The 13,373-nt window shown below is 46.9% G+C and overlaps 1 protein-coding gene across 2 annotated transcripts in view; it reads right to left on the reverse strand.

Annotated features, from left to right (window-relative positions):
• rarga (retinoic acid receptor gamma a) overlaps positions 1-13,373 on the reverse strand; it is a 42,194-nt gene that overhangs the window by 8,644 nt on the left and 20,177 nt on the right. Inside the window, exon 1 of one of the 2 annotated variants that reach the window (XM_076741296.1) lies at positions 9,913-10,447. The exons of the other annotated variant lie outside the window; for it this stretch is intronic. Within the exon in view, the coding sequence (XP_076597411.1) occupies positions 9,913-10,057 (145 nt within the window). The 5' untranslated portion in view covers positions 10,058-10,447. Of the gene's footprint in view, positions 1-9,912; positions 10,448-13,373 lie in introns of those variants that run through there. 2 annotated transcript variants of the gene reach the window in all.

Consider the following 13,373-nt stretch of genomic DNA (forward strand, 5'->3'; position numbering starts at 1 on the left):
CAGATTTTGTCTACGTGACTTGTTGGTGCGATTGAATCTTCAGTAGGACGCTGTTCCAGAAGTCTAGTCTTGGCATGTGAGAGCGAATGGACAGGCTGTGTCTGTGTGAGGACAGTGTGCAAACAGGGCAGCGCATGAGTGAGTGGCACAGGCACGTTTGTAGGTGTTCACTTCTGCGTTTATGCCATTTGCGTATGTGCCACTCCAACTACGGGCACTGCCCGCTCGCTGCAGCCTCTATTTGATTTGCAAATGCAGGACTGTTCCTAACCGTGCAGCAGTGGGCTCCACAGTTCCTCATTAAAATATCCTCCTGTGTGTGTGTGTGTGTGTGTGTGTGTGTGTGTGTGTGTCTCATTGTGTTCCTTTTTTTTTTGTGTTCGTGTTAAACCGCAAGCACGGGCATGTGGGGCCTTTGTCTCCATCTCTACCTTCATTAAACAGCCTGCAAAGCTTGCATGTTCTTGCCGAATGCATTGAGCAGTAAAGGAGTGTTTGAGACTTGGAGGCAGTGTGTGTGAGACAGGGGCACACAGTAGGGCTCACTGTGAAAAGAGGGGTGGGTACTGGGCAGAGAGCAGTGGCAGAAGGGGAGCAGATTGAGAGAGGATGGTGAACAGTGGGCTGGAAGACTTGCTGGCACACTAGGTGGGGCCTTTGAGGGTGCCCTTGGCCCTCTACCCCATGGCAGAGGCGACAGCACCACAGCGTGCTCACTGAGTGACCATCAGCACACCGAAAGGTTTCCATGAAGAACTAGGCTTCATGAAAGAGGAAAAGAAAGTACCACACCCTTGTCAGTGGTGCCAGCATGTTTCACTCTCCTTCTCTGTTTCTCTGCCCACGTCTTCCTGCCATCCCTCAGAGGCTTCTGCTACAAGGTTCCACACAGCAGACTCGTTTCCTTCCTCTTGTCAGTACCAGTCTTTCCGGAGGATCTCCGTCACTGCTTTTGTAGGCACCTCTCTGTGTCCCTCGCTGCTACACCTCCTTACATGTGCTGTCGTTTCTCACAGGTCGAGCAGTACTGCTGCTCTGTTTAAGCTCTGTCGCACACGGTTGAGTCACCTGTGAGCTTTCAGGTGGGAGGTCTATCAAGTTTCGATTGTGTGAGTTACACAAGTGCTCACAATGCAACTTGGCTGAGAAAGAAATTGTTTATACGGTGGAGAAGTCAAAAGCTGGGAGGAAGGGAGGGAGGAATGCGTGTGTGTTGACAAGGAGGGGGGATGCTTTCATTAAAGGTGCTGAGCAGTAGCAACACCTTTCAACAGCTGTCAGAAAGCTCATTACCTGGGCTCCAACACACACACACACACACACACACAAACACATGCCTGTAAAGAGGCCCCGCTAAGCTAAGCTGTCTTTTAAAACACAAGTCTATGATAAAGTTGGGCCGTCGACCAGGAGATGGCTCTGGCTTGAGCAGTGAAAAAGCACCAAGCTGGCAAGGAGTAGTGAGAAACCAGACATTAACACACACACACACACACACACACACACACACACACACACACCCCTCCAGGAATTTACACCCTTCTGTCAGAACCAGCAGACAGTCATGAAACACAGACAGTGAGGGACACATGTGTGAGCACACATGATGCACATACATAATCTCAGCTCAGACATACTGTATATGTAGAGTTGTTTTGAACTGCGTTCATCGCTGCCATGTGTGATAATCACAATACTCCAGACTTTTGACAGTGACACAACATGAGTGGCACACAAAACTCCTGCCAACGCACACACACACTTCTTTATCTAATGCTCCACCAAAGAAAACACACAAGCAGAGCAGAGCAGGAGAGGCAGCAGGTGGGATAAGCCTGTATCCTCGGGGCACATTTTAAAAAGTGGAATTACCCTTGCAGTCTGGTGGTGCTCTCAAAACTCCCTTTCTTCTTTACAGCACCTCATAAAGGGCCTTTTGATATTTTCTTGATGGAGTCGGCCAAGCCAACATTTGGCAGCAAGCACCCCCCCTTTTCCTGCACCACACAACCCTGTCAAGAAACACACAAGTTGGCTTCAAACAGACAAACTTGCCCACCACGCTGCCTGTCCCCCATGAACCCGGCGCAAAAGTTTCCTTCAAATGTCCTTGTACGAAACCTGAGGAAGGAGGTATTAAAAAGACAGGGAAAATTAAAGGAAACATAATTTCAATGAAAGGATTTTAGTTGGTGGCCTTTTATGGCTCACGCAGGAAAAAGCAGACAGTCAAGTGCAGGTCTGTGGAAAAAATGTGCCCCCTCATCCCTGTGGTGAGCTCCAGCTGACTCTTCATCTGCCCACCAGAAGACAGAGAGGAACACAGCTCTCCTCCAGTGACTGGAGAGTGAACCCAAACCTGGCAACCCGGTGCAGGCCTGGGCCGTTGATCATGTCAAGAGGACAGGACAAGTCACGGGCAGGCGAGGAAGCAGACAGAGAGCGGAGGCAGGCAGGCAGACAGGCGAGGTGAGGAGAGAAGAGAGTCATCGAGGCAAAGCCTGACTCTTTGATCCTCAGGTTGTTTCTCGTCCTCCCAGACTTCCTCTCACCATCTGTAGCCCTGGCTCTCACCTGTCTGTCTCTGGCAAGGCCGCTAGCGCTCGTTCAATTGCTATTGCTTCCTCCCCACAACAATAGAAACCTACAAAAGTAGAAGTAGCCCAGCTGTAGCTGCAGCCTGGCTCTGTCAGAGGAAGTGAGGGGAAAGGAGGATAACGTAAACAACAACAGTAGTATTCACTCCAACTCATTGGGGAAGCACCGCAGACCAAAGCGTGCAAACACAAACCTCTTATTGGAAGGAACAAGCACATCCACAAGTAGTAGGACGCAGTTCATTCCCACTCAACATGTAAATGTCGGTGCCCAAGAGTTTGCACTTACTACACTAAGTGTTTCCCCTTGCTTTTTTTCCCCTTGGCCTATGCTGCAGCTCAGTGACTGTTTTATATAATCATGTAGAGACACAGCCATCTATCTCACATCTCTAACATTTTGCTGAGTCCAGATTTACATTTACAGCTATGTTCTCCCTGCATTCACTGGAAAGGACTTTAAAGGCAGCAAAAGAGACAAAAGCAGAGATAGAGAGTTAGGTAGACAGATAAAGAGTGAGAGAGCAGCCAGAAAATGACTGTAACTTCCTGATGTGTCTTTGATTTGCAGTCCATATATATGTATGTGGTATTGCAACACTGGCACAAAGTCCCCTAAAACTGGCACAGGCACTCAAAGTCATATCAGATGTAGAAGTAACTCTGAGAAACTTCTGCTTTGAGTGGTTCAGTGGAGCAGTGATGCATATCAGAGTTTTTCACTTTTGCTTGGCAACCAACCGCCAACAGGTTGCCCAACTCTGTCTCTGGGCGGAGGCTGTCAGAGCACTGACAAGAAATTCAGAGTGGGGCCATGCAGTGATTCATTTCCTTCTCTGTCTGCCTCTCGACGTGTTGGAAGTTTCATGTGAAATTAATCTGGGGCAATAACGTCCCATTTTGACATTTTGAGTATTACCGTTCAGAGAATACAAATACGTCACTGAGAAAGCAAGCAGTGTCCATTCAGTCAGTTCCCATAACAGCAGTGCACCCTGAACTCATTCAGCATTCCTGAACAAGGCATAAATCATCCCAAGCAGCCCCTAACTCCTTTGCTGGATCGCTTCCTGTCTAACTGGCTGTCTGTCTGGTTTTCTCTCAGTGTTTTCTGGCAATGTGAGGTGCTCAAAACAGTGGAGCAGGAGCTGATAAATCTGGGTCTACTGACAGGATGACTAAAGCCGGTTCTCATTCGATCACAGGTCACGCTACAGTGAAGACCTGGACGTACTGTATTCTCGGCTAGTTTGTAGCCACTGAAGAGCATGTGCTTTTTTTTTTCATGCATGCCTGCTCGTGAGTCTGTGTCATGTGCGCAAGTGAGAATGCACTTCTTGTGTCAGATTCAGAGCAAGACATCTCCTGCAGGGGCCCACTGAAACAATGGGTGTGTTTACATGCACTTCAGTCACCTGGAAATGTGGTCAGCTCTCTGAAGTAACCTCTTTTTAAGACAGATAACAAAAAAAGCAAAAAGAAAAAAAGATTTAGAAACATTTCTACATAACAAACCTGATTTTGTAGCCATGTTTACAACAGGGATTTTACATTGTGTGCATGACACAGAGCCAGCACAGGGAATGCATCGCTGCGAAGGCAATGCACTGGGATGAAAGGAAAGACCATTACTGTAACTGTGCATCCCCGCATCCAAAATAAATAATTCCAAACTCTGACTAAAACAGAAACAGAAACTAAAATAAATAAATCAGTTTCCATAGCTAAAGCGGAGACTATTTGTAACATTCTGCACATTCACACAGTAACAGGAAGACCTGTGTGGTCTGACAGCCTTGGTACAAAAAGAGGACAGCAGGTCGGAGAGAAATCTGATTACTGGCCAGCTGTGTGTAAATATTTAATAAATGTAATATAATACATAATACATTAACATATCAACATTTAATATTTCTCCTAATAATCTGGTTTCATCTCTACATGCAAACATATTGAGTAAAAACATATAGAAAGAGACACACACATGTCCAGAGAGGCATCTGTCAAGTTCTCCATTAACATTTATGTTCTCCCTGTTAAAAGTGCCAGGCTGTCAGCTAAGCACGCAATTACAGGCTTGTCATCTCACACACACCTGTTGTCCTTCTCGGTGATCACACAGGCAAAATATACACACAAACAAAGCAAGTATATTGTATACAAATGAGCTCCTGCACCATTTCCAGAAAAGTGGTCACGGCAGTTGCACATACGCACATTGGCAGAATTTGACTAATGTCCAAGTGAAAACAACGCCAATGGGCTTCCATCCCCCTCCCTCCCTTGGCCAACTCCTCTTCCATCACTCTCCACCCGTAAGCCCCGATAATAGCTGTACTACACCAGCCGCCCACCACTCCCTGCCAAACACTGTCGGCTGCGTAAACACAACCCGTTCACACATACACAGAGGGAGGACAGTCGGGCTGGTCTGGGTCTCCAGTCCCGGCTTGGCTGTCCGAGCCCTCCGCTTCTCATAACAGTGAACCCCTAGCAACGCTCGAGCCAAGCCGTCAGTCAACAACACGGTGGTAGCAGAACTGCTCTCTTCACACTCAGTTCACACATGGCTCAGAGCTGACATGCGCATACTCCTATATGCACTATACACAAACACACATGCGAAACAGTACATCGCGTGCTGACCAGTGAAATAAACTCTCACAGGTGCATGCACGAGTACAACACGCACACACAAACGCCAAGGTGCACACACATGCACACACTGCCTGCCAAGTGCCCACTCCTTTGTACAAGGGAAAATGTGCCTGGCAGGCAAAGAGCTGTTCTCAGTAAACTGCTACAATAGCAGCAGCCAGACACGGGTGTTAGGGTGGGCAGCCACAATACCTCCGTGACCAGCAAACTATTGTGAAAGAACTTACAAAAGTCCACATTTTATACTCCGCTGATACAAAGGGGCAAACTGTTGGCCAAGTTGCCTCATAACAGCCTGTTCTGTCATGTTGTGCTCCACAAAATTTCCTCGTAATGCTTCAGCGTAGGCGCTGTTGTGAAATACTGTTGAAGAATTTCACTAAGACGGACAGGAAAAGAAAAACAGACGGTCCAAGGTGACGGACTCAGGCTCCACATGACGGTTGATGAGTTTTATTTACAGTGGTGTGACTGACACTGCTGAGGGGCTATAAACTGCTATTAGAGCAGATCTGGATTCCAACACAAGCCTGTGGAATCCAGTCTGGCACATTGTCTGTCTCTGGATTTGACGCAGCAGTCTGGGTGCCCAACGCCAGCCAAACAGCCACGTAAACACTACATACGTTGACATATAGGAGTTAACAGACAGACGCCACACACAAGCACAGCTTGACACTCTCATATTTATGCATTAGCAAAATCACTCATGAAAGCCAGTTTGTGGAAAAAAAAAAAAACTTTAAGCAACTGCAGGGATTGAATCTGTTTATTTATAGGTGGCACTGCCTGTTAATGGGCTTGGCTATTAGGCCGACTGCAGGGCTGAGACAGATCTGTTGGTGGTGTGATACTGCAACACAAGCAGTTCTTTTACTGAAAATGGCTTCATGCTATTAATGTTTTCCATGTTATAATGTAATATAATGTAGTAAATATGAAATAACTATTACATCGTTAGAATAAATTAAAGTCAATGTATGTAAGATCTCTGCAGCTGCCCGAGTTACTGCAAAATAATGACTTAGTAAGCCCTACGTGCAGTATATATCATACATACCTACTTTTAAGCCTGTGCATATACACACAGATACATGTACGTCATGTTAATACCTACACATATGCATACACAGTAATACATCTTTACCCAGAGAGCAGCCTGTCAGAGAGGGGTTCTCCATCCACTAACTGCACTCTAAAATCAGGATGACAGTTTGTAATTACAGAACAGAAAAGGTTACTCTCACTCTTCAGTGTTTCGTTCATCTCACTTTGTACTTCAAACAGCTCATTTAGTGGCATTTGAATAGCTGTTTTCAGAGACAAGTGAAGGTTTTTCCATCGGGCATATCAATTACAACTCAGTGACCTTGGACCAGCTGACTACTTAAGCCCTTTTAACTTCAGCACATTCATTTGACATTATCTTGAAAGGATCAACAAGGTCTATGTATATATAACAGCACTGACAAGTCCTCATTAGAACTGCAACCACGGTATTATAAGTCTCCTTCATTCTCTCTCTTACACACACACATGCACACACACACACACACACACACACACACACCCCAACCCCCCTAACCAAGATACCACTATCTATTCCCAGTCCTGCCCCCTCAGGCATTCTAATCTTTTAATTGAATCTTTTGTAATTATAATGAAATAACTGCGGACTTCCATCAGGGAGAAAATGATCGGGGCCAGAATGTGCCAGCGGTCACAGGAAGCTCTTATTTCTCTGCCATTGCTGCCGAGATATACCCCCATTTCAATTAGCTCTTCAATTCACATCTGAACAGCACATTAAGGGAAAACAAAGAGATGTGTGTGCGTGTGTGTGTGTGTGTGTGTGTGTGTGTGTGTGTGTGTGTGTGTGTGTGTGATTGCACGCGCGGTGATGGATTACTCCAGCGAGCTGTTACTGCAATGCTACTCTCTTGTATGTATCGCTTGTAAGCATCACAGTTAATATCCAAACAGCGTTCAAAAAGATGGAGCTATGAGTGTGTTTTGGTGAGAAAAACACACTTCCCCTTCTTCTGACCCTGGAGAACTGCTAAGCGTAACTACCTCATTCTTCTACGCAAATTAACATTGACAGAGTGGGGATTGGTCTGCATAGGCTCTCTCAAATGGCTTCCCCGGCAGTTGACTAATTCAGTTCTCATTGACGTATGACTAAATCAGTGTCCATTATCCTTACGCGCAGGGCAGCTCAGATGTAGTACCAGCTCTGTGCTAGAAGGCACTTAAGAGCATTACACATGGCGAGCTGGTTGAAAGGGTCTCCTTTTCAGTAAGTTGACAAGGCCACCACACATGGTGTAGATCTGACATTGGCCAGGCCGTAGCCTCTGACTAACCTCTGACATTGAGGTCTCCCACTGGTGAACAAAAAACAGGAAAACTGACCACACACTTTAAAGTCCTCCGCCTGTCCCGGGCTAATGGCCCACAACGGTGACACTTATCACTGCAGGAGATTTACTGCCAGGACAATAGGATATACTCATTTTGTTTAAGATTTAGGGGGACAAACATCTTTTATTGCATTTTCCACAGGTTCTCAAACAAATGCTGACAATACTAAGACTTCTAAGAACATCCATGTTGTTATGAAAATCACCTCTCAGCACACTTTTCCAGTTTTTCACACCGTTGTTTTTATAAACAGACAAAGGCACAGTTTGACCACAGTAATTCATTGTTGTGTATCATGCCAGGACCAGGTGACTCTCTTCACAAACCCGGTGGTTATTTTGGTGTGCAGAATGTGTGCTTGTGTGAGCCTGACATTAGGAGTCAGACAGGTCCCTCTGTTGTGCAGCTGGGCCGGCTTAATGAGATATCAGACTCAAACATCAATTCATCAGCCTCATTGATGAGGACAATGAGGGGCAACTGCTTCAGTAAAGAGAGGCATTATGGCTCCTCGTGTGGGGATAGGGCAGCCTTGTTTACAAAGGTTATTGGGCACAGAGGGCTTGAAACAGTACACCACACCCGCCTCCACTTTGCTCTGCTCTGCTAGACTCAGCTCCCTTACCCTCAGGGCAGCTTCTCTGGACTTTTTATCTCTTTGAGTTTCTGGAACAAAGAACCAAAAGAAAAATGTACTTCTGGAATCTGGAGGCCTAATTTTTAAATGTGTGCATGTGTGTGAATGGGTTAAAAGGAGAGGCCTTAGAGGCCTGATTGATTAAATAAACAAATCTCATCTTGTTATCATCAGGGCTCCCCTAGCTAAGCAGAGCAGGCTGGGCTGGCTGGAGTTCCCCCTGGCCTCGGCCTCCACTGACAGGGCATCTGTCTTCATTAAAGCTCAGCCAGTGTGCATGACAGCCACTGAAACGCTGGTGTCTTCACGATTAATGAAGACAGATGACCACCCCCCCCCCCAAGAGGCAGTAAAAAGGAACAAAAAGCAGGAGGACGAACAAACAGAAAAACACACAAAAACCAAGAACCAAATTCAAAAAGCTTCCCAAAAACAAGAAGACTGCTCTGCTGTTTATCCCACTGCTCTATCTCTTCTGTGTTCTTGATTGTTTTTCCACTGTCATATCTGGCTTTGCTCTCTCCGCACTTCTCCCACCATACCACGCATATACACCCCCACTCCTTTTCCACTCTCACACGCTCTCTCACAGCAGTAGCGGCCCCCTGGAAGTGTATGGAAATGGACCCCAGTTTTGTCTGTCCAGAGACAGGCCTGTTGTTAGAGTCAGAGCCTTGTCTGAAGTCAGAGGCAGAACGATGGGGAGAAAAAAATGAGAGTCTGACAGAGGAAAGGAAACTGGCCAGAATATCCCTCAGCTTTTTAAAGTCAGTGTATGCATTCCGCATTTCTAATTTATTCATCCATTTCTCCATTAAATAATTAATCTACTTATTAATTCATGGCTGTTTGGCTCGCGAGGAATATCATTATCCATCTAGTATCCAGGAGCGTAAACAATCCTACGACCTATGAGGACTGCAGCAGGCTGCACAGAACTCCTAACATCCGTGATATCGAACAGGCCACATTCGTCAAGAACCTTTCATGACAAATACATCAGAAATGGAACTTCAAGTGTCGAACGAGCACTATGAATGGAACATAAACGGAACATGTATGTGAATCCAAAGCATCACGGTTTTCTCTTCCTGTCACTCAGCAACTCTTTCCCCCTTTCTTTCATCTGTGCACACTCATAGTTTTGTTTTTAGTACACAGCACCTGGCAAGGTCAAACCTCAGGTGGCTCACATTGTCACTGAAACTTGACTCCATGGACTCAGACTCACGATTCAAACATGGACACACACACACACACACACACACACCGTGCATATCATATCATAGCAGAGAGTTTCTTTCAGATGGCTGAGCAGCTCAAACTGGCTGTGGGCTGTGAGGGGGGAGAGGAGAGGAAGAGAGGAGGGGAGAGGAGAGGAGAGGAAGAGAGGAGAAGAGAGGAGACTGGTTGTCCCAGTCTTTTCCTGTGCTGCTCTGTAGCCCCTGACAGCAGACCCCTTGGCCGAGCCCTGAGGGGTAAGCAAGCCAGCAATGAGAGAGAGAGGGGAAGAGAGAGAGAGAGAGAGAGAGAGAGAGAGAGAGAGAGAGAGAGATGACTGTGTCGTACAAGAAATCCAAACAGGATGCCACTTACACTGAACGCTGGCACTGCCTGTCCAAGCGAAGGGGTCCAACCCCGCAAAGAAGGGGCTCGCCTTCCGCAGCATGCAACCACCGCGGCTGGTGACATCATAGAGCTGACGGGGGCCCATTCCCAGAGCCTCCATACAGTCGAACATGGCACCCCCCCGCCCTCGGCAAAAATCACTACGAGCCCTCAGTCCTGCCTGCGTCCTGCCCTGCTTCCACCGCTCACGTCACTTGCTGAGGCAGTGACAACAACAAACTGCAGCAACAGCTAGCTGGATCTGCTACCTTCCCCTCTCCCCCTGCACTTATCTCTCGCTGTCACTCTCTCTGCTGGCCTCTCCTGCCGACGGAGTTTCCCTCCTTCCCACTCAGCTGGATCTGGTTCCTGCCTGGCCGGTCTGAGCTGAGCTGAGCGTGACTCTGACTCTCTACTCTCCCCTGCCCTTGGGTGAGCTGCTCCCTGTCTGCTGTAACAGACCTAAATAACAGCCTCTCACAGCTCTCGCTGAGCCCCAGACACGGCGGAGCGAACCAACTGCCTCGGCATGACGCTCTGAGAGGGGGTGGAGAGAGACAGAGAGAGAATGCCAGAGAGGGAGGGATAGAGTGAGAGAGGGACCCAGGAGGGGAGGGGTGGGGGGGGGGAAGGGGGCTGGCCAGCACTGGAGGAAGAACTGATCTGGTTAGAGGACAGAACTCTATTCTCATTCTTCTCTTGTTTTTTTGTCTGTGCTGCTTTTGTGTTTCATATTTCAGCTCCGAACGCAAACAAACTCAGCGCCCCCTTCCCTTCGTGTCCCATTCAGATCTGGTCCCTGTCTCTGTCTGTCTTTACATCGCACCTCCCCCAATTCCCCTGCAGTAAATATGAGCCCCTTCCCCTCCCTTCTCTGAGCCCCCGTCTCTAATCATAACCATATTAAAGTCCAGCCACTGGCCGGGTGAGTATGTGTGTGTGAGAAAGAGAGCCAGAGAGAGAGAGAGAGGGAGAGAGAGGGAGAACATTGTGCTGTGGTTGAACCCAGAAACCAGATGCCAGGGTAAATCCCTCCCTTGGTTCTGTCTGTTTGAGGGAACAGAGGATGGGCACTTCTTTCTGTCTCTCCGTCTGGAAGTGCTTTAACAGTGATGAATGAGGGCTGCCTTGCTCAATCCCCGCAGTGCATTTACACAGGCAAATACCCCCAATATACAAACACACCATGTGCTGGACACACTTCTCACAGGTTCACTTGACCTCGTTTGTGATTTATCTCCGAGCAACCATTGCAAAGAAATAAAGAGAGACGCGAGAATGCAGATGTGATGCGGTTGCGCAAGCAATTAATCTTCATGTATCAAAAGCCACCTGAATGTACAACATTGGGACTCAAACCACAAAAAACAAATCTGCCTTCCACATTTTTTCTTCGACACAGACTCCTCTGTGTAGCGCTAAAACAATTTAATTTAAAACATGGCAGTCCCCTCACAGCGCCGGTAAATCAAAGGAAATCAATAGGCGGTCTGTGGTCGATAAAAAAGCCTGTCACTGGTCCTAACTGTTGCTCAGCAGACGAATAGACTCTGGCTGGGCTAAAGCAAACAGCCTGATACAATGGGAGATATATGATAATAGAATGGCTTCAGTCTGCGTGCCCCGCACATTCATCTCCCCCCTGTCAGACCAGCACAAGTGGTACAGCCCAGCAGGCAAAAAAGACAACATTTCCTGTCAATCTGTGCTGCTGGCTACACTCTCCATAAACACACAGTGCCCCCCCCCACCCACTCCTCCCCTTCTGTCTATCACTTCACTCTTTTTCCTGTCTCATGAAAGAAACCATGCTTTCACATTTTGGGCCATTTTGAATGATTTCGATTAAAATGTTTATTGACCTAAAAGCTTTTCCTTCAGCTGAGGTCTCTTGTTTATTTTCTTAAGCTGGCACGCTCATGCAAGTCATACACACACACATGTGGGCTGACAATCCTCGCATGCGCACGGGCACACACTCAGTCACACAAACAGACATTTAACAGCTCTTTTGTTGCATCAAACAGCAAACAACATCAGTAGTTTTCATGTGTTTCTTCATACAGCTGTCGGACCATAAAGAGGAAGCTTTATGACAGCAAGAGAAGAAGAACAGAGGGTAGATAACAAACTCTTATCTACCAAAGATGCCCCCGCTCACAGCTTGATGTGAAAATGACTTTCTTTTTTGGAACTCCCCACCCATTTGCAGAATAATAAAAAAAAGAGCTGATCTGGATTCATTTCAGATTAAATCATCACTGCCCCGAGTCACATTTTTGTGATCCTCGAGCATTCTTCTCACACTCGTCTTTCGTCTCCTTCCTGTCTTTTTTTTCCCTCCTAGCTGCTAGTTTCATACAGCATCCTGGAAACTAAAAACTGGCCAATCCCCTGGTGTTTAAATGTTCTATGTAACATCAGCATTGTTTGCCAGGGCTGCTCCCTGGACTGGCGAGCTGCAACGCCATCGATTTATAATATCACGCGCTCACACTTGAAACCCTTTTGTTTATGGAGATTTATGGAGCCTATCCGACTCTCTCTTGGTTTTGACATTTCTTTTTGCTGTGTTTGAAACTATAATTCAGACCACTAACCCCAGGTTCTCCGGTTATTGGCACACAGCACTATGAGCTGTGAGTCTTCCAGCGCTTCAGAGGGTTTGTGGAGTGAGTTTAGACATCTAATCTACACATACTCCATACTGCTGCTGACCCAGGCCGTTCCCTGCCTCCCCTCCCCTTCCTTCCCCAGCCAGAGAGGTTGAACTCTAGAAGAAACCCCCACTGGGCCACTAACTTTCCCCCCAAACTTATCCTGCCCTCCCTCCTTCTCTCCCTCACTCTCTGGCTCACAAGTCTCTCCATCGCTCTCCTTAATTCTTTTTTTCCCCCTCTGTTTCTGCAAATACTCTCTTCATTTCATCAAGTTCCCTGTGGCCATTCTTTCCTGACGGCATGATTTCTTTTCGTTGACAAAGTTCTCTGCTTTTGTTTCTGGTTTTGGAAATATTTCATTTTCAGTGGCTGCCAACTCCCCGGTCATTTCGTGTGACTGCTGCTTTCAATCATGTTTAATTGAACTGATTAGATCAGACGTTTACACACAACAAATACTAAATAAATACAGGATATTCAAATGTTTCTTTTTGTGATAAGGTTTTATATGTATGTTGTTTCGTCTCTTCATACAGTACACAGGGACGCTCGGTCAGCTGGACTCTGCTTATAGCTCCACGTGGGCCGGAGCCCAGGAAAATCAGGCTTTACTACTGTCTGACACTCTGATGCCAATTACAGATAAGACGTATACAACACATTGTTGCCACTTCCTCTGTATACAGCCATTCAGGTCCCAGCCAAGCAGTCAACAGCACAGTGGTGTGTGAGGCAATAAAGACAGCTTGTTTTCAGATGGCTATGAGCTAAATGCAGCATGGTGATTTT

Source organism: Chaetodon auriga, chromosome 10 (assembly GCF_051107435.1).
Source record: "Chaetodon auriga isolate fChaAug3 chromosome 10, fChaAug3.hap1, whole genome shotgun sequence".
NCBI lineage: Eukaryota > Metazoa > Chordata > Actinopteri > Chaetodontiformes > Chaetodontidae > Chaetodon > Chaetodon auriga.